This window comes from Cibotium barometz, chromosome 48 (genome assembly GCF_041138505.1).
Source record: "Cibotium barometz isolate CiBa-2024 chromosome 48, ASM4113850v1, whole genome shotgun sequence".
NCBI classification, from domain to species: Eukaryota; Viridiplantae; Streptophyta; class Polypodiopsida; order Cyatheales; family Cibotiaceae; genus Cibotium; species Cibotium barometz.
Window position 1 is genome coordinate 7,205,243 of NC_141093.1, and position 27,373 is coordinate 7,232,615.

General features: G+C 43.6%; 1 protein-coding gene across 1 annotated transcript in view; it reads left to right on the forward strand.

Moving 5' to 3' along the window:
* Positions 1-1,027: 1,027 nt before the first annotated feature.
* Positions 1,028-27,373, forward strand: part of EMB25 (DEAD/DEAH box helicase) — a 110,080-nt gene continuing 83,734 nt past the window's right edge. Inside the window, exons 1-7 of the mRNA XM_086785247.1 lie at positions 1,028-1,733; positions 9,729-9,904; positions 10,047-10,160; positions 16,023-16,131; positions 16,524-16,610; positions 16,735-16,853; positions 19,518-19,716. Of these exons, the coding sequence (XP_086641373.1) occupies positions 1,173-1,733; positions 9,729-9,904; positions 10,047-10,160; positions 16,023-16,131; positions 16,524-16,610; positions 16,735-16,853; positions 19,518-19,716 (1,365 nt within the window). The 5' untranslated portion in view covers positions 1,028-1,172. The remainder of the gene's footprint in view (positions 1,734-9,728; positions 9,905-10,046; positions 10,161-16,022; positions 16,132-16,523; positions 16,611-16,734; positions 16,854-19,517; positions 19,717-27,373) is intronic.

Consider the following 27,373-nt stretch of genomic DNA (forward strand, 5'->3'; position numbering starts at 1 on the left):
AGAACGTGGGAGTTGCTTTTGCTATTTTTTTTAGCGTGCCACGTGGGCTGCCCTCGATGCTTGATTCCTGCAAGCATCTTAGGCTACCAAGCCAACTTTGATCATGTTTCGTCAATGGGAACAAGAATTGGTCCTTCCTGTGTCTCTGGTGTTTGTGTTCATTTTTTCCTCGAACTTTCTCGCGCTTATCAGCACCATCTATGACTCCAGATTGACTCCCTGATTTTCCAAGTCCATTTTTCTCCTTCCCATTATGGTCCTTCGATTCACCCGAATAGCTACCATTACTAGACATGCACTCCAACTTTGCACAGCCTCTATTTGAATTGGCATTATAAACGTCTTGGGATTTGAATCTTCCATTGAAATATCCTGCTCCAGTATCTGTAGAAACAGACTCTAGTGTATGGAATGTCTAATGGAGAGGATTCTAAGTGTTGGCACCAGTACCACCATTGGCTACTTGCCGAGTCGAAGCCTTGTGATCCCGTGCAGTCTGTCTCTCGTTTGACTTTTGCTTTGACGACGACATCATGTCAGAATCTGGCCGTCTGCAAGTCATTTTTCCTCTAAGGGCTTTCTGCGTCAAGGTCCGAGCAGTGAAGGGAAGAGATTTCTCTGCAAGGATAACCTAGTTATGGCAAAAAGCTTTCCCTCTCTTGTGTTTGGGTTGTCTCTCTTGCTTGTGAGGCTGTGCGTGCAACAGCCTGGGTGCGTGCTTTTGGTGGGGGTGGGGGTGGGGGTGGCTGGGTGGGGATTGGGGTCAAAAGCAGAAAATTATAGCTCTGATTTAGACTCTTTAACTACAAAATCGATGGGAAAACGGTAAAACACAAGTTGACTTATCTGTTTAGAGTATTTTTCAAGTTAAATTTGTTTAATTATTAAAGTGATTATAGTAAGCACTAGTTGAATTTTTAGCATGCCACTTGGGCTGCCCTCGATACTTGCTTTCATGCAAGCATCTTTTGTAAGATCAATACTCAATTTATATCAACAATATTTTTTTAAAACAAAATATTTTAATATTGCCTTTCTTTCTTAGATATTTGTAGGGTCTTGATTGCACGGCAAATAGATGAGCGCTCGGCTGGATTTTCTTCTGTTAGCTACTCTGTGTGCAGCTCCTGCCGGTAGGAGCTGCCCTCTCCTTTGAAAGGACTTATCTTGCCATGGCACTTTGCAAGCATCTCTGCTTGGAGTCTGGCACCTCCTCCTGGCTCTGCTACCTCTCCGACCAACACAAGCTTCTAGCTTCACTCTCGTGCAGGTGTCCCCATTCTAGCGCCCCCCTCGCGCCACCCACATTGAGGTCGCCGCGGTTCCTGCGATGGCCAGCCATCACCAAGTTGGGATCCCTCACTGCAGAAAAAGAAGGGGCAGGCTTCCTTTCACAGAAACTTGGCAAGAGTTCTTCCATCCTTGGCAGAAAGGAAACCTCCATCTCGGACAATGATGAGTACGATGATGATGAAGATGTCAGTGATGATGAGACAGATGATGTTGATGATGTTTTCCAGGATCTTGTAGACTTGGAAGACCAGGACACTGAGGAAGAAGAAGATGACAGCTTGGAAGCTCTCGATAGTGATAATCCTGCACACACGGACAGCAAGGTGGAAACCCAGAAGAGAGTGCGTGAGCTTTGCCGGCGAAAACAAGATGAGCAAGAGTACTGTATAACTGCGAGGGACCTCTCTGCACTCTACAACTTTCGCATCGACAAATTTCAGGTGCTTTTTGTAATTATACATCTTAAATTGATGGGAGTTAATCAATTAAAGTAAGGAGGAAAACTATGATGGAGTTTTAAAGGCATCTTTACAGAGGTAGGAGATCTGTCTAAGATCTTTTCCAGTGATGAATGTGAGGAGGAGCCATACTCATGGATTATTAGGAGATCAAAGGTTGTTACTATCCAAAAGAAGATTGCATGAGGGTCCTGTGCTGAGCATGAGCCTGTGCTGCAACATGATTTTCACATGGGGATGTTTAGAGAGGGAGCCAACTGTCAACAGGTCACACTGGAAACTTCTTGTGCTGTGGGAATGCTTTGATTGGGTACCTCCACGTCTTTTTGTGGTTACTCTGCTCATTAGTTTGGCGTGTCCAATATTTTGGAAGAACGATGGCATTTCCTTGGGTGGTGTGGACGATGGGCGGGAGGGCTTCAACTTGTTATTTCTAGGTGAAGACGTATGTGCACACATAAGTTTTTCTAGCTAAACCCATGCCCTACGCTTTGAGTCTAGTTTAGTTCTTTGGAGATTTGGGTTGAGAATTGTTTTTGTTTATTAAATGGAACATGGCTTTGATACAACTATAACAGGGTTCGGTCCAATAGAGATCTGAATTATTTACTGAATCACTAGAATAAAAACAACCACAATGCTAAATAAAATGTTTTGCCCAATTTATCACATGCGGATGCTGTGCATGTAATGGCTTCAAATTGCACTAGGGACCCAAGATGGGCTTGTCCCCTATGAGCATTTCTTGTATTACAAACACCATACAATCCTTTGCTGGAATAGTGCTCTGCAACTGAAGATGGGCTGGTTCCCTTTTAGAGTCTCTTATATTACAAGAAATGTATAATGCTTTGTTGGTAGTGTTCAAATCCTCTTGTTCCGTTCCAAAAATTGACTCAAGAATCAAGGCCATTGTTTGCCAAGGCAGGTCTGTTTGCTTGTGTGTTGATGTCGTCAAGCGCACACACCTGCGGTGACCTTGCCCTACTACAATTGTTTTCTCTTTACTGACGACTCATGCACGTGTGCTGCAGCCTTGCCTGAACATGTATGCCTTGTCTTTGTTACCCATGTGTATGTGCTGCCTTGCCTGCACAGGTGCGCGTGCCACGCACGTATACGTGCATGAACATATGTTTATCAGGTCCACCCGTCCTGACTCCTGTTGCTTCCAGTCTCCACATGAGCGTTTGTTGCCTTGTTTGTATTCTCACGCACGTGCATTACTGCCTTACCAGGCAATGCGCACATGCGTTGCTACTGTCAGGCCCACATGTGCTTTTACCAGTCTCCATGCGAGTGCTTCTGTGACCTGGTACAGTGTGTGTGTTTATCTGCTGCCCATGGACGTGTGCTGCCTTGTGCTGGGGCTGATGTTGAACCTGCATAACGTTGTTCTGGATGATGTTTAATATATGTAACCCTATTCTGGCTGGACAGCCCACATTTGTGACTTTACTATTGGTTACAGACATGCTACAACTAGGTGTTGGACATGTCATCTCCAGCAGTTAATTTCCCCTTTTACCCATCTATTTATCTGATGTAATTAGGGATTTTTCCCATATTTTTAAGGCTATTTTAGGCATTTCATTATGGCCGAGTCTGCCCTGCATCCCCGGAGATTTGACAGAAACTCAATACGAAGGGCTGTGTGTGAAAATATGCTCTTATGTGTGTGTGTGTGTGTGTGTGTGTGTGTGTGGAGTGCGTGTGTGAGAGCATATCTTGATACAGAGTTCTACACCCACTATTGGGCAGTGATGACGTTAGTGGAGACGTCGTAGTATCTAGTCCATACTATGCATAATGGAGTTGATAGTTATATAGTCTTGTGGGTTGACTACCATGAGTATATAACATGCACGTTCCTAAAAGGTGAATTTGGGCATGTTCCAGGATTCATCTAGGTATATATATATATATATATATTTTTATCAGTCGTGGACATTTGTCCTCCAGTCCTATAGGCTGATTGGCTCTACAGATATGTATACAAGCACGGACATTGTTCATTCATAATTCAATCAATACATTTTAGATATTGGTTGTCTACTTTCTCTTGTTTGATCTCTACTTGCTTCTGCTTCATATTCACATATTCTCACATGGTATCAGACATCTTGTGCTTCCACAGCTCAGCAAGAAGAGTTTTTAGCTTGTGTTTTTTCTTCTTTGCTTCCTTGTGTTGGAGAATGGACGGGCGGAAGCATAACAGAACAAGTGAGAGAGAGAGAGAGAGAGAGCAAAGGAGATGGAGAGAGTGGACAAGATCACCTTTTATAATAGCAAACAACTTTACAATGGCAATCGCTAGTAGAAGTGTTAAACAATGTGCAAGGGATTGGATGAATGAACAAGTGATGAGAGATTTAGTTATATTTATAATCTCAGCACTCCAAAACTCCTCTTGAGTGCTTTCCAACGAAGCAAGGCACCAGAACCAATCAGCTCTCTCTAAGGGAGATACTCGTGGAGGAATTATTACTTGGGCATACAATTTGTGCAGACAGATGTTGGGATTTATGTACAACAATCAAAGTACATTCAAAAGCTGTTGCACAAGTTTGGGTTTCAAGATTGTAAGCCCATCCCTAGAGTCTACTCCGATGGAACCAAGGCTCAACTTAGCATGTATGATGTTGGAGACCCTTTTGATATGATTTGCCTCATATACTTATGCAACACACGCTCGGATATTCAGTTTGGGGTTTCGTAGTGTAGCAAATTTATGCACAACCTAGGTACAAAGCATTGTCAAGCAGTGAAGCAGATCTTCCGCTATCTTCAGGGAACTGTGGATCTTGCTTTGGTATATCCGAGGGGGGGGGGCAGCTTGCAGTTACATGCTTACAATGATTCAGATTGGGCTAGTGACTATGATACACGGCAATCCACTAGTGGAAATTGTTTCTTTTTGGCGCATTCATGTATATCATAGTTTAGCAAAAAGCAATCCACTATTGCCACATCTACTTGTGAGGCTGAGTATAGGGTAGCCTTTACAGCCACAATATATTGTGTATGGTTGAGGAGATTGATGGCTAATCTTCGTGAGTGTCAACAGACACGCACTACCATATTCACTGACACTCAGAGTGCTATAGCCGTGGCACGAAGCTCAATGTTTCATGCACCTACTGAGCACATCAAGATTCATTATCATTATGTCGGAGAGAGGATACATGCATGGAAGATTATATTATCTTACTGCTCTATACAAGACAATGCTACAGATCTGTTTCATGCACCTACTAAGCACATTGAGATTCATTATCATTATGTCGGAGAGAGGATACATGCAGGGGAGATCATATTATCTTACTGCTCTATACAAGACAATGCTACAGATCTGTTCACGAAGGCATTGCCCCGAGAGAAGTTTGAAGTTTTTCCACAAAGCTTTGGGCTTACTTTCCTATAGAGAGTGATTTGCACATGGGGGATTTATTGGCATATATGATATGAGTAGTGCCACATGTGAAGATGGGATAACCAAGGGCACTTTTTTCCTTTGGGTTTTTTCCCTTGGAGATCTGGTGGGAAAGGACACCATCTACTTTAGTTGTATTATGTATTATGATATTATGGAGTTGACGTACTAGCTCCACACATTCAAATGCAATCCTTTTCTTTGCATCTCTCGCCATCATCTTGTGTGTACCTACTTCATTGTGTGTGTGTGTGTGTGCACTACTGTGCCAAACCCTAACTGTGTTTTTGCAGCCCTCCTCCTAGGCCAACAGCCATGTTCCCTATTTCAATACCCAAAGCGGCTGCCATTTCCACATAAATGAAAGTATATATGGCACAATCATCAAACATAAAGAGAGTGGGCTGATCTTTGAGCTTTCCCCATGCTTTACATACCACTCTCTTTTTGTTGTCATGCTTTGTATTCCCTTGTACATTAGGAACATCATGCACAGTTTCATTTTTCTCCTTCTTACGTTGCGGGCATTCCCTAAACATGTGATCTTTGCTACCACACGAGAAGCATTTATCCTCCTTGGCATATTGCTTCCTTTGCTCAGGAGTGAGGCTAAACTTGTGCTTTTTCTGAGATGCATCCTCGGGCTACATATTGTCAGCCTTCCCACCAGTCTTTACATCTAAGGTTTAGCATGCTGTTAGCTCTTTTGCTGGTTATGACCAGCCCTCTCTTTGTCCTTGAACTCATGGTCTCCTTTACCAGAACGTTGCAATTTATGCTCCAATTGCTCGGTGGCAAGAGCAGCTGCTATATAGTTGTGCAAGGTGGCATTGGCATTGTGGTGAGTATCTAGACCGGACTTGTAGAGCGGTTGAAGTCCAGCCTTCAACTTTCTTTTCTTCTCGGGCTCACCCACTTGCAAGAATGGCGAGACCTCCAAGTAGATCTTCCAAAACTTATTTACATATGTCTACATGGACTATCCCACTCGCTCATGATCTTCTCCACGGCATTGGGAGGCAAGAATTGTGCATAAAATCTCTCTTTAAAGTCCTCCCATGTTTGAATGGGGCTACCGAGAGTTTTTCTGTGATCCACCAAAGGCAGTCGAGCCCTTAAGGAACATGCTTACATGGCGAATCTTGGATTTCTTAGAGAATTCCTCAGATTGAAGGTAATGTCAAACTGGGCTATAAAAGCCATTGCTTTGCATCATAATCACCATGATAAGCTTCAAACTTTACAGATTTGTCACTTGCTTTAATTTCTTTAAGCCTCTTGTCATGGTGACCCTCATTTTCCAGCTTTCACTTCCCTTTATCCAATGGGGTAGTAGTAGGTGCATGCATCATACTGTAATGAGAGACATGTGGCATGGAGGCATGTACTCTACGCAACGGTGACTTGTACAAAGGTGGCCTCCCAATACTTGCATTCACATAAGGATCCCTGCACGAGATACTTTCACCATGGGTATACTCGATGGCATGAGTGGCATCTGATACACAATCAGCTTTGGCTGTCCCAACATTATGCACAACTTCCAGCCCACGACGGGGCTCATCTCTAGCCAATTCCATAGGCAAAGCGCGACGCCTAGCACTTTCCCTATTGGGAGCATGCATCACATGTACATTACCAGCCACTCTCCTTGCCATATACATCCTTTTCTTTTCTCGACCTAGCGGGGTGGAGGCTTGCTTGGAAGTCGTGGAAGCCGCATCGTTGGGCATATAAGACTTGACCATTATATGTCTCCCCATGCGGGATTCTTTTACACAAGTCACACAAAGTTCCCCTGCATTGCCTTTCACCATATTTCTAGTGCGTATGAGGTAGTTGAGGGCTACCTCTTAGGGATTCATACCCAATTCCTTTGCCATAGAATCCGTAGTGTGTGCCACCATAGACTCGGCTTTTGTGGCCTCCATATGCTTGTGAACTTGCGGGTTATCATAGAGTATCTTGAGCTCTTCTTCCTTGCATTGTCGGAACGTGCAGCGGAAATGAGACAGAAATCTGAGAGCAGCAAAACATAGAAGTGCAAGAGAGGAGAAGTGGTGTTAACGTTGCTATACACACAATAACAAGAAGGCATCAATCTTCTGATACTAGGCACGAGGTGCCTGTTTGAGACCATAAAGAGTCTTCTGCGGAAGTAAACATGGGTGTCTTGTCCCTGAATCACAAAACCAGGAGGTTGCTCAACTTAAACTTCCTCCTCAAAATCTCCATTCAGAAAGGCTGATTTGACATCCATCTGGAACACAGGCCATCTGAAGTGTGCAGCCAGAGCCAAAACAATCCTGATGGTGGTATACCTGGCTGTAGGAGCAAATGTCTCATTAAAGTCTTCACCTGCCTTTTGAGCATATCCTCGTGCAACAAGGCGGGCTTTGTACTTGTCCAAAGTACCATCTGCATGAAACTTGACTTTGAAAATCCATTTCACACCAATAACATGACGATGAGAAGGCCGTGATACCAAAGACCAAGTGTTATTCCTCTCAATAGAGGCCATCTCTGCTTCCATGGCTTGCCACCACTGTGGCTGTGAAAGAGTCTCATATGGACTCTCAGGCTCATCAATCTCCTGGAGAGAACTCATGAGAGCATAGTTCACTGTGTGATGAGATGTGGAAGCCCGAGATGAACGATGAGGTCCAAGGGTGGTGGTAGAGATCTGGTTATGGAGCTATGCATCAGTGAGGCTAGAATCTCTAAAGAGTTGCTGAACCCACCGAGGTAGGCTAACCTTCCTCTCAAAGCGTGACGAAGAAGATCCAGCTACACTAGAGGACTCATCTGATGCTGCTGGAACTGGTGATGAGGTAAGCACTGGTGCGGGTAATCCCGGAGTCAAAGCAGGACTCGTAGAGGGACTGGGAGCTGCAGAAGCTGATGCAACGGGAACGGGTGATTGTAAAGGAGCAGCTGGCACCAGGGTTGCAGTAGGGGGAGGAGGAGGAGCTGGACGTGGAAGAGGTAAAAGATCATTAGCATCTGTCGGAAATGGATCATCTAGAAAGTCGAAGATGCATCAGGTGGAGAGGAATCAATGCCAAACAAGCTCTCATCAAATCGAGCATCACGGAAAATGATGGTCATCAACCTTTGGATCCCAGAAGCGGTACCCTTTGGATCTCAGACTGTAGCCTGTGAAGATCATCCACTTCGGGGCGAGTGTGGTCCTTTTCTTATCTGGGACATGCACATAAGGAACATAGCCGAAAACACGAAGATGAGATACAAAAGGCTTGTGTCTTGTGAAGGCCTCCTCCGAAGTCATTCCCTCAACCGCTTTTGTGAGAGAGCGGTTAATGAGATAAACTGAGGTAGCCACAGCTTCACCCCAGAAAGCAGGAGGGAGACCTACATGATGCAACAAATCCTCGTCTCGTCATGACTTTCCATTGTACTAGATGTTCTACAAGAGTTCTATTTGGGAGTTGCCTTTTCCTAGAATCTATGATGCTACTGGGCTGTAATTCAAGGACTCCTTGAGTAGGGATTACAACTTGTTCATCATCAAGAATATGATCGAGACTGGGTACATATGGTTTTAACAAACTTACATGAAATACATTGTAGACTTTGATATGGGCTGGGAGCTGGAGTTTATAGGCACTTTTACCTAGACACTTCATAACTGTATAGGGACCACAATACCTAGGGCTGAGTTTCTTATATTTCCCAAGTGATAGAGAACTTCGTTTGGGTCGCACTCGTAGAAGAACTCTGTCCAAAGGCCTCAAGCAACTCATGAACATACCGCCTGTTGAGAGACAAAGAACCCCCTCTGGGTCTGCCAGATCTCCAATCCCAAGAAGAAGTGGAGTAAGCCTAAATCGGTCATAGTCTCTGATTAGGCACTATAATTGCAAACAATTGATTTATAAACATGCTTCCGCAAGCATCCATGTTACAAGACACCTCCCGTACAGCTCGTACACACTGACCAGCTTGTTTTTCAGTTTCAGTTAGAGAAAATTGGTGACTAGCAATTTCTAGAGATGCATGAGAGGCAACGGAGGGTAGATTTGTACATGGGAGAGCTGGCCGTACAGTGGTCCCTAGTAGTAGGTGTGCAAAAATGTTGATGATTTGCAGCCCTTCTCCCTTCTGAAGTGAGCGCCAAGTTTTGGGAGCTCAAATCAAGAACTCAACTTTCTAAATCTAGTGAAATGCAAATACAAGTATGACTCTTAGTAGCGAGGAAAGAAGAAAGCCTAGAAACCTTATAAGAATTATAGAAATGGTGATACTAGAAATGTATGCGTGGCTACCAGTCAATGTAAGTTATCCATCCCTACTGGAAAGCCTAGAAACCTTATAAGAATTATAGAACTGGTGATACTAGAAACGTATGGGTGGCTACCAGTCAATGTTAGTGATCCCTACTGCTTTATTGTCAAAAGCACCCGCTATGGAGATTTCCTGAGGAGTTTGTAATGGTCTAGAAGTGATGTTAAGAAAGTTGTTGATTGGAATTTGGAAGTCATTGCAGTTGCTCTTAAAAACTAAGATGATTTCATGCATTGCAGCGCTTGGCTATCGAGGCGTTTTTGAAAGGCTCCTCCGTGGTTGTCTGTGCCCCAACCAGTAGTGGAAAGACTTTGATTGCGGAATGTGCTGCTGCAGCAACTTTGGCAATGCGAAGGCGTTTATTTTATACTACACCTTTGAAGGCTCTTTCCAATCAGAAACTTCGCGAATTCAGGTATGACCTTTTGAAACATGAGAACACAAGTCTTAATGGTTTGTTTAGAAGATTTGTTGCAAGGTTTGTCAAGGGTCAGCTTTAAACTGCAATCTAGTATCTAGTGGGGTGACCTTAAACTGTGACATTCGCCTATGATCAGGGATATGTTTGGAGAAGAAAATGTGGGCCTTCTCACTGGAGATGCAGCCGTAAATAGAGAGGCTCCAATCTTGATTATGACGACAGAAATCTTGCGCAATATGCTGTACCAAAGGTGTGATATTATCATTTGTGTAGCTTCTGCATTCAGTCTCATGCAAAAACAACTATATGTATACCTTACTAATATGCACAACTCAGGCAAGCACATGGTATGCATGTACACTTGTCCATACAAACATTTCATATACATGTTTGCACAAAGATACGTAAGCACAGTAATACAAACCAAACAACATGCATATATACTCAGTTTTGCTGCATGTCGTCTATTGTTGGAGCTAAAGTGGTGGCATTCTTTACATAATTTTGCACCTCAAAACAACGCTTCAATGGCTTATTACAGTCACTAGGTCATGTTCGTCTACATAAATAACTCTATTTGTCTCAGTGAAGAAGGTTACATTCTTTTTTATCCTTGGTCAGTAAAATCTTACTGAAGTAGTTAATTTTCTGTAGCAACCTTCTACTAGTCACCAGCAATCAGCAAGTTCCTTGAGTCATACAATTCAGTGAGCATTTTACCTCCTACTAGTCAGCCATTAAAATGGGATAGTTCTGGAGTAAATTCTTGGCTCGACTAAAAGCCTCATGTCTCCTTGTGTCTTGAAACTTGGTTGGGGGACTGTTGGTGCATGTTTTCATGCTTGAATATGTGCAGGGCAATCTGCTATGAAACTCAAACTATGCCTCACCAATGATCTTCTGATCTTTTCTCAAGTGAAAGCTGGTAGTGAGCCCTTCAGTCTTGAATGCACTTCCATGGAACACATCATATGTTGTCCTGCTCAGAGGCAGGCGAAAGCTTCAATTAACATATTTGATGGGCTTGATGTTGTGAAAGAAAGCTATGGAAAGCACTTGCCAATCTGCTTCCTTGTACTCGAGATGAATCCTATGCTTATTGATTTGCTTGGTGTGCACCTTTGCATTATCACATAAGCATCAACTTCTTAGCCCAATTTCTTCAAGGCATGCTGCCCCTAATTGCTCAGCCAATTGCAGATTTTGTTTGCAGCTTCAATAACATACACATTTTTTTTTTTCATTCATCTCCCAGCCCCGATTTAGCCTTTTTTTTTCATTCATCTCCCAGCCCTGATTTAGCCTCACGCGTATGTATCTTTGTTCAACCCCTTGCTTAGTATTTCATCTTTAGAGCTTCAAATCACATGTTTGACTAAATTCCCCCTTGCCCAACGGCTTGAGGTAAACCATTGGAATAACAATGAAATAATTCACACGTCCACACATCCGACAACTCTCGTCCTAATGGAGCTCCCATAGGGAATTATACCATGCGATCTGTCCCAATTCCGAGATATTCCAACTACTGTATGGTAATCTCGTCCTCCCCCAATTGGCTCATCCTAAAAGGCTGAGACCCCGCCTCTGCAATTAGGCATGCTCTGTTGGGTATCTTGGGGTCTCTGTGTGTGTATCCATCATCTTCGTGTACCCCTTTGTGTGTGTGCGTGTGAAGTTTGAACATCCCTTATATATGTGTGTGAACACTCACTTATGTGACTAAGTGAGTATGAGTGTGTGAACAACCTCTTGTAGCCACTAGTGTGCTGTGTATGTAAGCAGTGATGTCATTGGTCTAGCCATGTGTCAGTGCTCCCTTACATGTGATGTGTCAAAGATAAGGCCCTCTAGCCTATAATTGCATGTACTTGATACAAGGATGAATCAATCAATCAACATGCTATTGTGTCGTGCACTCTCCCTAGTTGCTGCTTCCGAATGCTCCCTACTGATGTATTGTAGGGCTAGATACTTACCTTCAGTTCTTTCTTTTCTTTTCCAGACAGTGTATCAGATGTCACATGGTTGTAACTTTGGTCTCATAGGTCACTTTGGCCTTTTGAAGACGTTAATATAGCATTTCATTTCATTTCATTTCATCTCTCTCTCTCTCTCTCTCTCTCTCTCTCTCTCTCTCTCTCTCTATGCATTCATGGCAATCTTCCCACCCCCATAGCTTCCATAGTTGCCTGCAGCTCTAGCTACCACAAATGGTATCAGAGTAGGTTACCTCTTGCTGATCCTTCTCGGCCTCCACTAGTGTGCCTCCCATGTTGTCTTGCGCCGGTGCCTCTGGGCGACCACTACCGCCTGCTGCCCTGGTTGCTGGCTTCCCTGGTGTGCACCCTGACTCTATTGTATGACAGTCAAGGGTCTACACCTTTTTTCGCATGTTGCCCAACCTCAAAGTGGAGAGTTGCCGAGTGTGACTCCAGTCTTTGTGTAGCATCGCCACTGGTGCCAAGAGCGGTCATCTGGGATCCTCCCCATTTGCTTAGCCAACAACCGTCCTTCGCCACTTGTGCGTCCGGTGGGGAGTTCACTGTGAGCTCCACCTAGTGCCTCTGCCGGCTGCTCATTGCTTGTGTTGATTGCCACCTTGATGTGCATCGTCGGCGATCGTCTGTTCCTACACAACAATGCGGAGCCTCTGTTGTCGTCTGCTTGACTCCATGTTGCTTAGTCTTCTCTTGCTGCTCCTCTTTGAGGCCTTCTCTTTCACAGCTACTCCAAGCACTGTGGCAGTTCTGGACCTTGTTGCCGCTTGCACAATGCTGTTGCCCGTGCTACCTTTGCCCTCTCTATGTGATCCTCCTAGGCGTACTTGCTTTGCTTGCTCTCCTGTCATTAGCCATGGATCTCAACAGGAGTAGCACCTTCTTTGACAAAATCTCCGATGCTAACTTTCCACATAGTAGACGAAAATTAGGTAGGACGACTATGGAAGATCGTCAATGGTGATGGTGTACCTATGGAGCTTGCAGTGGTAGCCTGGATAGACAAAAATGACGAAGCCCTGGCATACATAGGACTGGGATTAGTTGACAACCTTGTACATCACATTGATTTCAACACATGTGTCCTAGTTTCTGTTGAATCTGCATTTGACAGCTTTTCCTTTTTCCTTAGGTGGACTTCAATCCCTAGAGAAGAAGCCCTTATCCAAATCAAAAGCAGAGCCAGCCTAGTCATGAAATCTGCAATCTTTGTCGAGAAGTATTGCTACCATGTTCTCATAGAGCATGGTACGTGACAGACATCTCTCTTCATATTTAGCAATTTCTTCAGACTTGAAAACAAGACTGCCTTCTTATCATCTTCATCTACTTATGCTAACAATGCAGTCGATTGTTGCAAAAGTGACCCTATGATGCTTAAGTGCTCTTAAAGTGCATGAGATTCTTTCATTTTCATGCCAATTTTGCTTGAGAAACACTTTAGAGTTATTTATTTTGTTGCCGAACAAAATCTCAAGCTTTGTCCATACCTCGTTTGCTGTCTGAGGACTGATGCTTCAAAAGGTAGGCAAAAGAAAGGGAGAAAAATCATGGCAACCTTGTTGCTGCCGAAGAAGAAGAAGAAGAAGAAGAAGAAGATTTTGAAGATACTCTGGACAAGCCGGAATCATCAAGTGCATGTGACAAAGCCTACATTGCAATGACTAATCTATCTCTCTTTGTTGTGATAGATATAGATTGGGCTTTTTGAATTTATGTATGGGTCAATAAGGTTCTTTGCGCGAGTTTTTCCTTGAAATTTGATTGTATTTATTTGTGTGTTTGTATCGCCTTATGTTATAAAAGGCTCCACTATTCCAGCTTACACCTGTTTTTGAGTTAGGGAGGGTAGTTGGGTTGAGGAATTTTATGTGTGGTCAAGTCCCATATCAGGCTTGTCATGAGGGTATAGGTGTTGGAACACTGTGTTCTTTTGCATCACGTGGTCAAGGGCCCAAATCACCACAAATAAGAAGGCCACTTCATAAGACACCACCTTGACTCCGAAGGGGGTTTGTTGGGTATCTCGAAGTCTGTGTTTATCCATCATCTACGTGTACCCCTCTTTATGTCTCTGTGTGAACATCCCTTATATGTGTGTGTGAACACTCACTTATGTGAGTATGAGTGTGTGAACCACCTCTTGAAACCACTAGTGTGCTTGTGTGAGAGAGTGATGCCATCGGCCTAGCCATGCATCATTCCCCCCTTACATGTGATGTGTAAAAGATCAGGCCTTGTAGCCTATAAAAGCATGTACTTGATACAAGGATGAATCAATCAATCAACAAGCTATTGAGTCATGCAAATAGTTTGTGGTATCTCTCTATCACTCTCTCTGTTTACGCGTTCATGGCAATCTTCCATCCCCCATAGCTTCAATGGTCGCCTGTAGCTCCTGCTCCTACATGCTTTGATACCAACTTTGAGGAACTCCGCCCAAGGATCACCTAATGCGCATACATAGCAAGATTAGAGAAACCAAATAAAAGGGATGCATGCAAGCTCACCACCCAATTGTAGGTTGGCGTCCGCAAACCTCCCCCGAGCCAGGGGCTAAGGTTCCACTCCCATGAGTCCATGCTAGTCAGCTCTGGCGTCCCATACCACCAGTGCCTTGCCCATAGAGGCCCTTGTCAAGACTACTCGTGATCTGCCATGTCCATGGCAAGAGTAAGTCTCTTGGTCCAGGTCCAGACCACAATGAATCAATAATAACCCAAGACTCACTTATATAGTGCTTATTGCTGCTATAAATAACAGTCGAGTCATAAATAGCCAGTTGAGTCATAAATAGCCAATAACTTTGGATTTACTAAATTTGACCCTAGCCACCTGAATCCGCTTGCTTTTTCTAATCCTAGGGTTCCCCTATCTCTGTTGGATTAGTTCCTAACCCCTAGGGTTAGTACTCAGTACATAATAGCCATAAACCAACTATATATCTCGGCAATTGAGTTCACTCTACATATGAATTGTCTAGCCTCAATGCTAGCATTGTTATGTCTAGACCATAGGAACAAAAAAATGGGTTCCCCCCCTACGAATTGTGTGAAACATTTCTAGTGCAAAACGTTTCGAAAAATGTGTGAAACCTTGTTTTGCTCAAAATTTTATGAGGTCATTTTGTTTTGGGCGCCCGATTTGAGGGCCTTCTACATGTGCCACTCCTTGCATGTTTTCGAGCGTGCTTTTCATAGCCCGTTAGACTTCGTTTGTTTTCCTTGCATGGTGCATCCCCTTTGCTCCTTTCTTTGTCAATCCTTGCGTCCCTCATTATGTTTTTTGGTCATCATGTGCATTGTGTACAATGGTCTCTAAATGCTCCAACTACATTAAAGAAATAATTAATATGAAACCTATCAGCTTTTTAATTTCGGGATGAAACGTTTCGAGGCGAAACTGCAAAAACCTCGAAACATTTCTTGTGACTAAGTGATTGTCATTTGTGGTGATAACATCCAATGAGGCTAGGGCTTGCATTCAACGTGTTGAATGCTTGGAAAGCGTTAGGAGTCATGGGAGTCTTGTCTCTTAGTCTTGACGCCTTTCAAGATATCACTTGGCTAATTCTGATGAAGGTTCTAACATCAAAGGTTGACTAAGGAACTTTCAAAGCCCTGATTTGTCCCATCGTAGTTTTGACATCAAAATCTCTCAAGAGGAATGCTGAACAGATTTAGCTGTATGACCAAGATCCTCCTGTAGTTACCATTTTTCACCGCCCGTAGGCACCTGCCTATAGGCGCATTTTATCTGCCCATAGGCGATGCTGCCGAGGAAGCACTTTGTGGGGTTTTGAACTGAGGACCTCTTGGTCCTAGGCAAACACCTTCACTGCTTTGGTTACGGGCATCTCCTCATTGGCAAGGTTGAGTAGAGTGAGTTTGTTTGTTGGAAGGAATTTACATGAGGCATGCTTGTAATTACTTTTTTGATGCCTTCAACAGATATGAAAGAGTTGCTTTTTTTGTCTCACAATGGGCATTCCAGAAAACCATGTTTTGTTGTTTGTTTGCTCATAATGGATTAATGGATCTCCTTTACTTTTGACAAGTTGAAGATGATCCTTATTTTATTCCCTTTAAAATGGGGATACTTTTGTAATGCAGTATTGGAACACTGGAAGAAGGGGATCAATTGCAGAATGTGTCTGCGATCGTGCTCGACGAAGTCCATTACCTTAGTGATATATCACGAGGCACTGTTTGGGAGGAGACGGTATGTGATCTTGATATAAGGCTTCCTTGTGAGTTTTCTCTAGTGAGGATAAAGATAAGCATTTACTAGTGTGTCGAGGCTAGGCTAGGGTGGCTTCACAATATGGAGGTTCTCAAAGCCTAATAAGATATCGGGTGGTCCACAAAGCTTGCCTAACCCCTGGATTCAACAGTACCCGCTTGATGTGGCAGTACTTGCTCAAGGTATGTGGGCCTGTGGAGCAACCCTTAGACTAGCTTGCACGCATGCCGATATATCATAAAGATGAGACTTTTACTGTGCAAAATTTTATATGCAGATAATTATGTATGGTTTTTTTTCTGGTAAGTATGTGTTGATTTGATAAGAGGTAGTGTACAAGTTCAGACATAGTACATCTGTATGTTTTGCAGGTCATTTATTGCCCAAAGGAAGTCCAGCTAATCTGTCTTTCTGCAACTGTTGCAAATTCAGATGAGCTTGCTGGTTGGATTGCCCAGGTTATTCTCAGCTGTTAACATTCCGAATTGCCACATTCTCATGTTCTTAGCATTGCTTCAAATCCTGCATGATTAACAGAATTGCAATTGACTTAATGTTCTCTCTCTCTAGTTGTCTTTGTAGGTGCATGGTGCTACTGAGTTGGTAACCTCAAGACGAAGACCTGTGCCTTTAACTTGGCACTTCTCAACTCGCTACTCTCTATCACCTCTGCTGAATGAAGAAGGCACAGAAATGAACAGGTGAACTCATAGGTCTGTTCTTCTTGCTGTGGTGAAAGTTTATTAATGCATACGAGATGATATCTATGGGAGATTTATAGATCTTTTTGAGTAGTCTATGGTTATTTTTACAAAGTGTATGATGTAGATGGCACTTGCAAGTAGGCCTTGTGGGAACTACAGCAATGTAAAAGAAGTAAACTGGTAACTGTTCGATCTCAAAGCAGTGTCCTTAGAACAGTAGTAGCAGCTCTGTATGTTGAAAATTACAGATTTACCACTGGTTGATATAAAATTTGTTGCCTTTGAATGGTTTACTGCTGTGCCATTTACATTCATTTGGTATTAGATATGCATCCAGATTCCATATACAAATAGTTTAGCCCGATTGAATTTTGTTCTTCTTGGTGTATCATTTTTGGGCAGGCCTATACAGGATTTTCTGGTGGCAGGTCACTCGACACCAGTTGTTGATCCCATGGTCCTTAATTTTTATTTAAAATACTGTCTTTATCGTTGTTCTGGGCTGTAGTAAAATCTAGTAAAGCCTTTGTCTACTTTATGGGTGGGTTTGGAATCAAATTGAGGGTACGCCGGTTGATTTGGGACTCGAATCAAATTATTTTGGAGTCAAGTGATCATCTCCAAGGCTAAGAACTTACAATTGCCATGGAAAATTGGAGAAAGCAGGACCTTGCGAAGCCTTGGCAAATATTCTTTGAGACGTGTTGATGATTTATTCTGTTGGGAATGGTTTTGAGTGGTCAAGGATGGGTGTTACAGAGTGTGCTTCTTACGGAGGTGTATCACACCCAAGTTTAAGGCATTTTGGTAAGGGCATTGTAGAACACTTGTGCCTATGTGCTAGGGTTTTCCAGAGATAGAAAGAAGAGTGCGGCGGAATCACACATGTAGCACACGCAAGAGTTCTAAACTACTGCTTTGTAATATGTGCAAGAAAGAAGTAATACATCTGAAATTCAAGTACAAGATGTGCCTGAGAATGAAGACGTAGAGAAATGTTTTGTGAAGTCCAACATTGAGGAAATCAGATGAATATGACGATTTGGCTACCCACGTAAGTATATGCACCAATGCTCCTAGTTGGCCAGCAGTATTGCTGTCGGCCACATGTACCCGACTGCCACGTCATCATCACCACAATGGCAGGGCCACGTGTCCTTTGCGCTGTACCGCGATTGTTGTTGGTACAATTTCCAAGAAATCTGTGTATTGTGGAGATACACTAACTGGTCTATCCTCCCATGATGAAGACAAGTTTGATGACATGCCCTCCTATGGTGCCTCCATGTCATTGGACACTGAAGATACTACACACAATGCAAACGGCAAGTGACAAGAGTCCTCTTGAACAACCCCAGACTGCCATTGAGTGCAAACGGCAACTGTGAAGACTCCCTCAGAGACCTGGCTGAAAACTTCCTCTTTTCATACCTGTGGCCTGATGCAATAAAGCACCTTGGGTATGTGCTCAACCTGAGAGATGAAAAAAGCTGAGATGCGCACACATGCTTCTCCTTCACACTCATCCTTTGGTTCTAAAAAAGCCACCTCCTCGGATTGCTTCTTTGGTTCTGAAGAAGCCCCTCCTCATATTGCTCCTCCAAGGTCTTTTGGACAATTCTTTGGGATGTGCTTGGTGGAGTCACAATAAAAGCACTGTCCAGCCGCCATTTTGGCATGATGCTGTTGACTGATTGTGATGATATTTAGGTGTCCCTAAACTTTTTGTTACACATCATGGTGGATGATGGCAGCCTTTGGGTGCTGATTTTGGAGCTAGCAACCTTGCATCAATATGGGTGGGGAAGCAGGTGGAAGAAGTTGCAGACTGTTTTACATTCTGAGGCTATCATGTACCAGTTGGTTTGGTTCAATGAGAGCCGTTTTGGAGAGCAGACACTTCAACATTTGCATTTCTATCAGGAAGCTTTGCAACTAATTTACTTTTATTGAGGGAGAAAATGGCACAACCCACTCCAGAGTTTTCATTCCAGCCAGCTAACGTGGTGTTGTGGGCTATTCATCATAAGCACTCGCAGATTGGCAGTGAATAGGTATTGCATAAGGTTTAGATCTGGGCAGGCTGCTAGCGTGATGGTTGGTGTGAGAGATTGTTCAAGCAGGTATGGCGCATGCAATTGGGTAACAAACCTGGTGTCCAATGGTAGAGCTTGAAGATGAGTAGAGCTTTGGCCTTTCAACATACATCAATTTACATTTCCTGTAGCAGCATTTTGGAGCAGGAAGCAGTGACCTTCTCTCTCCAGACTCCAGCCTGTCCTCTGCATTCTTTTTTTTTATAACAACTAGTTTCTTCATTGCCATAGGTGCCACAGAATGGGTAGGGCATGCTCAGGTAAGTTATATATGACTGTAGAGCAGTTTACTCAGTCATTTTTGCATTATATGCAGCAGTTTAGTCCTCTGCAAGCATGCTATTGAACTTGCTTTGTTCCTACAGCTAGCAAGTTACCATTAGTGGGAAATGCATGGTGTTTACAGTGTGGCAAACTTTTCAAATGTAATTCATTAGTCATGGCATGCTTTTGATTGGTGTGGTTTTTCTGAATAAAAGCTTTGCTACATGGGCCAAGGCATTTAGTTTTAATCTCAGTTGAAGCACATGGCTGATCATAACAGTTTTTTGTCACTGGTTTACAGGAGACTCTCATTGGCAGGGTTTCTTCCAGATGATGCTGGTAGTGGAGGGGGTGAAAATGGAAAGCCATATGGCTCATATGTTAATAGCTCTTCAGGTCGAAAAAGTGGGGAAAGCAAAGGCCGACGGCGCAAAAAAGATGAGCTGGCAGAACCTCGTGTCTTATCTGATGATGAAATGCAGTTTTTGCGGCGTAGGCAGGTGAGTGAGCCTTTCTGCTCAAAGAGGCATGTACTCCTGCACTTATAAGAATATTTTTTTGTGAAACAGTGGGCTTCAGTGATCCTCATACTTTATGGCATGGAAACGTGGGTCATGTACCTTGTGGATATTGGCAATGGAATCTCCCTATAGTAGGAGGGTCATGCATCTGTGATCCTCGCACTCTATGACCCAGCAAAGGGAACTAAATTCCTCATGGATTAGGCAACGGAATGTACCTCTCATCTCATGGCCACTGTAGCATGCAATGTTCTTCTATCTCGTCTCTCAGCCTCTCAATGTCACATATTGCCAATGAGGTGATAGCTCAATTGGTGAAGGTGTCTGTCTAGGACCAGGAGGTCCTGGGTGCAAAACGGTAAACCCCACTAGATGCTTCCTTGGTGGCATTGCCTATTGGTGGATAAAAAAATGCCTATGAGCGAGCGCCTAGGGGTGGTGAAAAAGGGAGGATCTTGGGCCTAAGACCAGTTGGGGAAAAAAAAATGTCACATATTATGTGCATGTATGGAGTGAGGGAGTAAGAAAGATAGAAGGTTATCTGACTGTCTGCAAAAAAAGGGGTCCATGAAACCAGAAGTGTTACAATGAATCATGGAAAAAAGTTAAAATCATCTATTGAAAGGAACAAAAACAGTCTTATGTATGACAATGTTATAAAGTAGCCTTGTAGTGGCTGAAGAATGTGGTGAGAGAGGAAACTGCCGAGCAAAGAGGAAGAAAGAGAGATTTAACCTTGATGCAAAAAAAATGAGAGGCTGGATCGATAAGTGAAGCAAAGTACAACTTGATATGGAGTGTAGACCCTAACCTGAAAAAGTGACGAATTGCCAAGACCTCTAGAACACCCTTGGTTGAGGAGTATGGCCCTTACTTCTCCTGCTATAACCGTTAACGCATTGGTTATATATTATCTTAATCTTAGACCATAGTAATGTAGTACATACAACATAACCACTACCTAGGACAATCTTTGAGAAGTTTCTTTTTCATCGGGTTTGCTATAATGAACTGGCTTCTAGTAAATCCTAGGTGTGCATCCAATTTGTCGGCAGAAGACACGCTTTCAAGCATTATTCCAACAATCCCCCTCTGAATGAGAATATTGTCATGATGATGAGTAATTGAACCCTTATAGACAATCCTATAGCCATTTATATGGTGTGGACATAAGCTAATAATTTTTCCCCGAGTATGTGTACGTACTCTTATGATTGAGTGTGTACGTACTCTTATGATTGATTGTAAGTACTTCACTTGTACTTCACTCACTCATCAATCTACTTTGAGTGTTGTGCTTCTCTGTATTTCTCCTTACTTGCTGCATTTTGTGTGTGTGTTGCTACCTTTGTCTCCACCTCAATAACTGGTATCAGAGTAGGTTCTCTTGGCTATCGCCTCTCTTGTTTGCTTTCGTCGTCATTTCCTAGAGGTGCTCTTTTGATTGTCTCAGATTGAGCTATTCTCTTAGGTGGAGAAGGTATTTTTGTTAACTTTGTAAATAGAAATTTTGCGACTTTAGGGCTGTTTAGAGGGTGTTTCGGAGCCCGTTGGCATGCTATAAGGTTTCCGTAGATATCCCCGGGAGTCTCACTTCGAACTATCTTTGTTCGATTTTAGGTTTTCTATAGTGCAATAAAATAAGCTTGGTGTGCAGACATTGTGTTTATGCAACATTAGGTTTTTGGAATGTTGTTATTGGCATTGAGTCACGCCTTGTCTTGCAAGCGCAGGGTAGTACAGGTACTTTAGATTGTGATATTGGTTCAGATGTAACTATGGCATCCGCCTTTGGACGTCTCTGAGTGGAACAAGCGAGGTGGGATGATAGGGATGTACATGCACATTCATTGCTGGCACTTTCCGTGAAAAGTAGCATTATTCCTCATATTCACTCATGTAAAAGTGCCGAGCATGCTTGGGATGTGCTACTCTGCTTTACTAGGTGCGTAGTGGTCTACTTGCACAAGCAGTTAGAGTTCGGGCATATGAATGAGGGAGACTCGGTGGATGAGTTTCTCACAAGGATTAAAGATCTAGGAGAGAAGCTTGAGCCTTGCATGTATTCATGAGGCCTATCCAGATAGTTCATTGGTATTTACTGTTCCCATAGCTTTACTGGATTCATACCACGGTTTCGTATCCACACTAAGGCTTATGATGAAGGGTTATCCCAATGCCCTTACTATTGGCATATATTACATGGTTGTAGTGCCACATGTAAACATAGCATAACTGGGGACACTTTTTTCCCTTGGGTTTTTTCTCCTAGCACACATGGTGTGAAAGGACACCTTTTTATTATTGTTGTACTTTGATTATTTGATATTATATGTGGGTTGACTTCTCAGCTTCACACACATTCCAATACAATCCACACGTTTGCATTTCCATCCATCTCCATGTCCATCTCTGTGATCTGTGTACTGTATATTTCTGTGTGTAGCTTCATCTCTCCTCCTGTGCCAACAGTGGTATTAGAACCCTGCCCTAAGCCTCGACTCCTATCACACGTCTTGTTGTCATGTCTTGGAGCTTGTACGAAGCACATGCAACGGACCAGCACTACACGGTTCAAAAGGTAGACCAACACTGCGCAACGCCCAAAGTCCTGCAGGTGACATAAGTGACACACGGTTGACGATCCCACCCAAAGTCCACGTCGTAGACTGCCGACCGTCCTGGTGAGCGTTGGTGGAACCACTGGCACCGGTTGTAAGTCCCGCACTAGGCTTGCCAGTGTACGCCCATCGCTGCTCTGCTTAGCCCACATGGGGGGAAGAAATCGGGCGGCGCCACCAGCACACTTGCCGTCCATTCGCGAACGTGACTGGGGTCCGCACACACCTCCGGCACCTTCACAAGTCTCCACTTGAAGGCTATTGTCGGTTCCCTCGTAGGAGGCCTACAAGACTGATTGTTTCCACTCCGTCTGGCTGTGGGCCTGCAGCTCTTCCATCCCTGCTTTTGACAGTCGGGCTTCCCCATTTGCCAATGTTGACACAATCGGACACCCATCCCCTCTCCAATTGGAGCTATAGGGTACACATAATTTTGGGGCTTTTGTGATTTATGTGCATTTGGCACAAAATTGAGCTTATTGGTGCATACCAATTTGGGGCTTTTCGCATTTATGTGCAATTGGCACATTGTAGAGCTCATCGGTGCACATAAATTTGGGGCTTTTCATTATACATGCCTTGTTTGGATATTTGTGTAGTGAATGTAAAGGGATTTGCATGGCAAGTGTCGTCAAGACACTCCAAACACTTATTGCAACCTTGTATTTGGGGCAAAAAGTGTGCTCAAGAACTTGTAATTGCGTGGCATAGCACTCTGGTGCATTGGAATTTTGCTTGTAGGTGCTTTTTATAGCATACTTGGTTGCAAGTGTTTGCATATCTGCATATCTCTTGGCAGAGAAATTTCAGCATTATGGCTTGGAATGCAACTGATATATTCAGGGTTTTGTCCCAAGAGGACAAACTGGATGGCAATAATTACTCCCTATGGAGTTTCATGGTCCGAAACCTTCTTGTGGCCAAAGGTTTATGGGGTTATGTATCAGGAGAAAATGTACACCCTACAAACATAGCACCTAACACACCTGGCCACGGTGCTGAGCAAGCTGCAGCACCTGCTTCTCCCTCACAAGAGCAAAAGAGATATGATACTCATGTGAATTCACACACATCGCTCACTCTTTCCATGCGGGGAAACTTGGAACCAATCTTGTTTAAAGAGCTGGTTGATTTCTTAGAAGAACAAATCTTTCGTCATGCGTGGCAGTGATGGGGCTTTTGTTGCCGAAAGCAATTTTCAGCCAAAGACTAATATGGGACAATCTTCACAAAAGGCTAAGAATGATGTAGACAAGCCCAAGAAAAAGGGCAAGTGTCACTACAGTCTACTACAAAAAGCCGGGTCACTATGTAAATGAGTACCGAAAGTGGCTTGCAAAGGAAAAGAAAAAGGAAAGCGGCATGGCTGTAGATTCTTGTTCATCACCTACAGTAAAAGATGATGCGTTAGTGAATCTTGTGTAAGATGAGCGGACTTCTCTTGCTTGTAGTTATGATGCATCATTAGAGTATATGTCTCTTAGTGTCAATGAAAGACTTGACACATGGTACTTTTACAGTGGTGCTTCTAAATACATAACCTCACAAAGGAATTTGTTTAAGAAGCGTATGACTGCCCCTGAGGGCACACGGGTAATGTGTGCAGACAATTCTTCTTATCTAGTCAAGGGAGCTGGTGAGGTGATCCTCAAAACAGGAGATGGTGTAGACTTTTGTCTTCTAGATGTATTGTATGTGCTTGGGATTTAGAAAAGTTTAATTTCAGTCTCCTCTTTTGCTAAAAGAGGATATGGAGTGAACTTTGAAGATGATAGGTGCATAGTCCGAGACTTTGAAAGTGGCTATGCATCAGTCACATCCGGCACATTGTACCATGGATTATACTAGCTTGATAGGTTTGGCAAGAGAGAACATGATGCTCATGTGGTTTTTACTCTAACTCCTACCATGCAAGAGGCATAATTATGGCGTGCCAGGTTTTGGCATGTGAATTATGGTAGTCTGATGCTTTTGCAAAAGCATCAAATGGTGCAGGACATGCCTCGTGTAGAGCTGCCACCAAAACATGTATGTCAAGGGTGCATATTGGGTAAAATGCACAGAAATGCATTCCCAAACGATGGATCAACAAGGGTTGTTTGGAAATTACAGCTTGTGCACAACGATGTGTGTGGTTCTATGTGGACACCATCTATTGGGAAGCATGTACACTTGTAACCTTTATCGATGACTACTCCATATTTGTTGGGGCTTATCCCCTAAAGGCAAAATCTAATGTATTTGCATGTTTTTAGCATTATGTGGCACACGCTGAAAAAGAAATAGGTTGCAAAGTGCAGTCTCTCCGCATAGCTCGAGGGGGAAATACATGTCTATTGTTTTCAAATCTTTTTTGGCAAAAACTTGACGTGCCACAACTCCGCCTCTTGCATGGGAGAAGCGTTACTAGGGCAGGTCTAGTGATCAGATTTGTTGATGAAAGGTGTACGGTTCATGACCGGAGTGATGGAGATATCAGTGTGGTATCCAATACTCTTAAGCCATGGGCTTTGCAGGTTGGATATGTATGAGAGATTGACACGTAATACTTGTTCAGTTATTGCCACGTGTTATGAGTGACATAGAGCTATGCCATGCTTGCTTTGATCACTTGAATTTTGGCAGTTTGTTGTGCCTTAAAAGGCAAGGGATGGTATCAGGGTTGCCACAGCCTGAGGTCCTTGTCTAACATGTATGTGAGGGGTGCATTTTGGGAAAGATGCAACGAGCATCATTCCCAAAAGATAGATCAATAAGGGTTGTCTGGAAATTACAACTTATACATAGTAATGTATGTGGTTCTATTGAGGACACCATCGATTGGGGGATATCTCTACTTTTTGACTTTTATTGATGACTACTTGAGGCACACGCGGGTGTACTTGTTGAAGGTACAGTTAGAGGTTTTTACATGCTTTAGATACTTTGTTTATATGGCTGAAAATGTGTCTACATGTAAAGGTGGTACCCTTCTTACAGACCGAGGGAGTTAGTATATGTCAAACATATGTGGCATACATTTGCATGCATATACATTTTCGGTCATAGAAACAGTGTCCAAAGCACGTAAAAACCTCTGACTTTGCATTCAACGAGTACCCTTCGTACGGATGGAGGGGAGGGGGGAGGGAGTATATGTCAAAGGAGTTTTATGTATATATGGCTTAAAGAGGCATAAAACATCAATGCACGGTGCCTTACACATGTTGGCAAAATGTTGTGGTTGAGAGGATGTCATGGCCCTGTGAAAATGGAGCAGGACAAGTGTGGGCATGGTGGTTCTAAAGTCAGAATATTTTATGATTCACATGGGGGGTGCCCGGACAGAGTTTAAGATGTGTGGACATCCCTAGGTGTGAAGGGGGGAACTAGAAACATTAAGTTTTAATGTTTATTGGAGTTTGCCCCTAGGCCTTAGTGGCCCTAGGAACTTATTAAAGTTGGGGCCCTAGGGATTAATTTGGGGAGGAGTTTTCTCTCTCCTCTCTCTCTCTCTTCCCTTTTTGGGGAGTCGTGTAGCAAAAGAGGAGTTTTTCTTCATGCGCATCATTCACTAGCGTGGAAAAGCATAGAAGCTTAAGGTGGCTGCTAAAGACCAGTGTGTGTTGCTGTTTTTCTGTGGGCTGTGAGCTGCAACAGGCCGTACAGCAGCCGTACAGTGCTGTACGACTGCTGGTTTTGCTGTGGACAGAGGAGCGCAAGGTTGTGAGGCTTCTTCTCTGCTGGTTTGGCTGCGCAGAAGACCAGTACAGGCTGTACAGTCTGTTTTTCAGCAAGTACATATTGTACGGCTGCCGTACAGTGTACGGGCAGCAAGGTACAGCAAGTACAGTTGCTGCAGAGGTGCTGACAGGTGCTGGACAGGTGCTGGACAGGCCTGGTTACTCAAATTCAGGCGACCAGAATCAAGACAGCAGGCTGTTTGTGCAAGTACAGTTCTTGGCACGTATCCCGAGGCGGTACAGACGGGTACAGTGCTGATTTTCAGATCTGTATTTTCAAGGACAGCATAGGAGTGAGCATCAGGAGGAGGATACAGGCAAGTGCAAGCACACACGTGTGAAGCAGGGTTGTGGATTCAAGTGCCTGCAAGCACAGATTGGTGCTGTTGCTTCCTCCAGTGTTGTTTCACGAGCTGAACTTGGTAAGCTCTGTTTCTGTTCATCTATCTCTCTTTCTACTGCTTGATGTCTGTTGCAGATATGTGTTATCTGGCTCCTTGTGAGAGGAGGGGTATGGCAGATTGACAAGAGATTAAGACAGAGATTGGACAGCACATGTATGTTTGAGCTGAGAAGATGTATCATGCTCTTGAGTTATGCCAGATGTATGCCCATGGCTGGCCTGCTTTGTGATCTTGGCTGATCAGAGGGAGGCACAGTGTGTTGCTTGAGGACACAGATCTGTGTGCATAGATCCTCTGTGCTGAGAAGGATTTGTGGGCCGTCAGATTGGACTTACAGGTGTAAACTCTTGGCTGGTCTTTGTGTTGTACTCAGCCATACATATTATTTTTAATTGAATAAAGAAATACCGCGAGGGGCGCCAAGCTTTGGGGCCAACAGGTGTCGCTGTGTTTTCAGATTTGGGCACTCTAGCTCCAATCTGTGTTTTGTTTCTCATCTAGACTACAAGTGGACGGGTGATTGCTCCTACCGCACTCTGGTTTTCTATCAGAGGCCGGTTTCAAGGTTCCGTTGCCGGGACCAATCATCAACTTTCTGAAGGGGGTGAGCTCGTGGTTGCTTTGGAGAAAGCCATCGCTGAAAATTCAGCAATCATGTCTGATACAGAGGAAGAGTACTTCTATCATGAAGAAGAAGAGCAAGAGTCTTCTCCTGAAAGAGATGTATCTGAGGATATTTATGCAGGAGAACAGGCTGCAGATGTTGAGCCTTATGAGGATGTAACACAGCCAGAAGATGTGCATGGTAAAGAGGATGATGATGCTCGGTTCAAAGATCGCTTGGCTAGTGTTATGGATACTTTTATGCAGCTCACACAGAGTGAGAGAT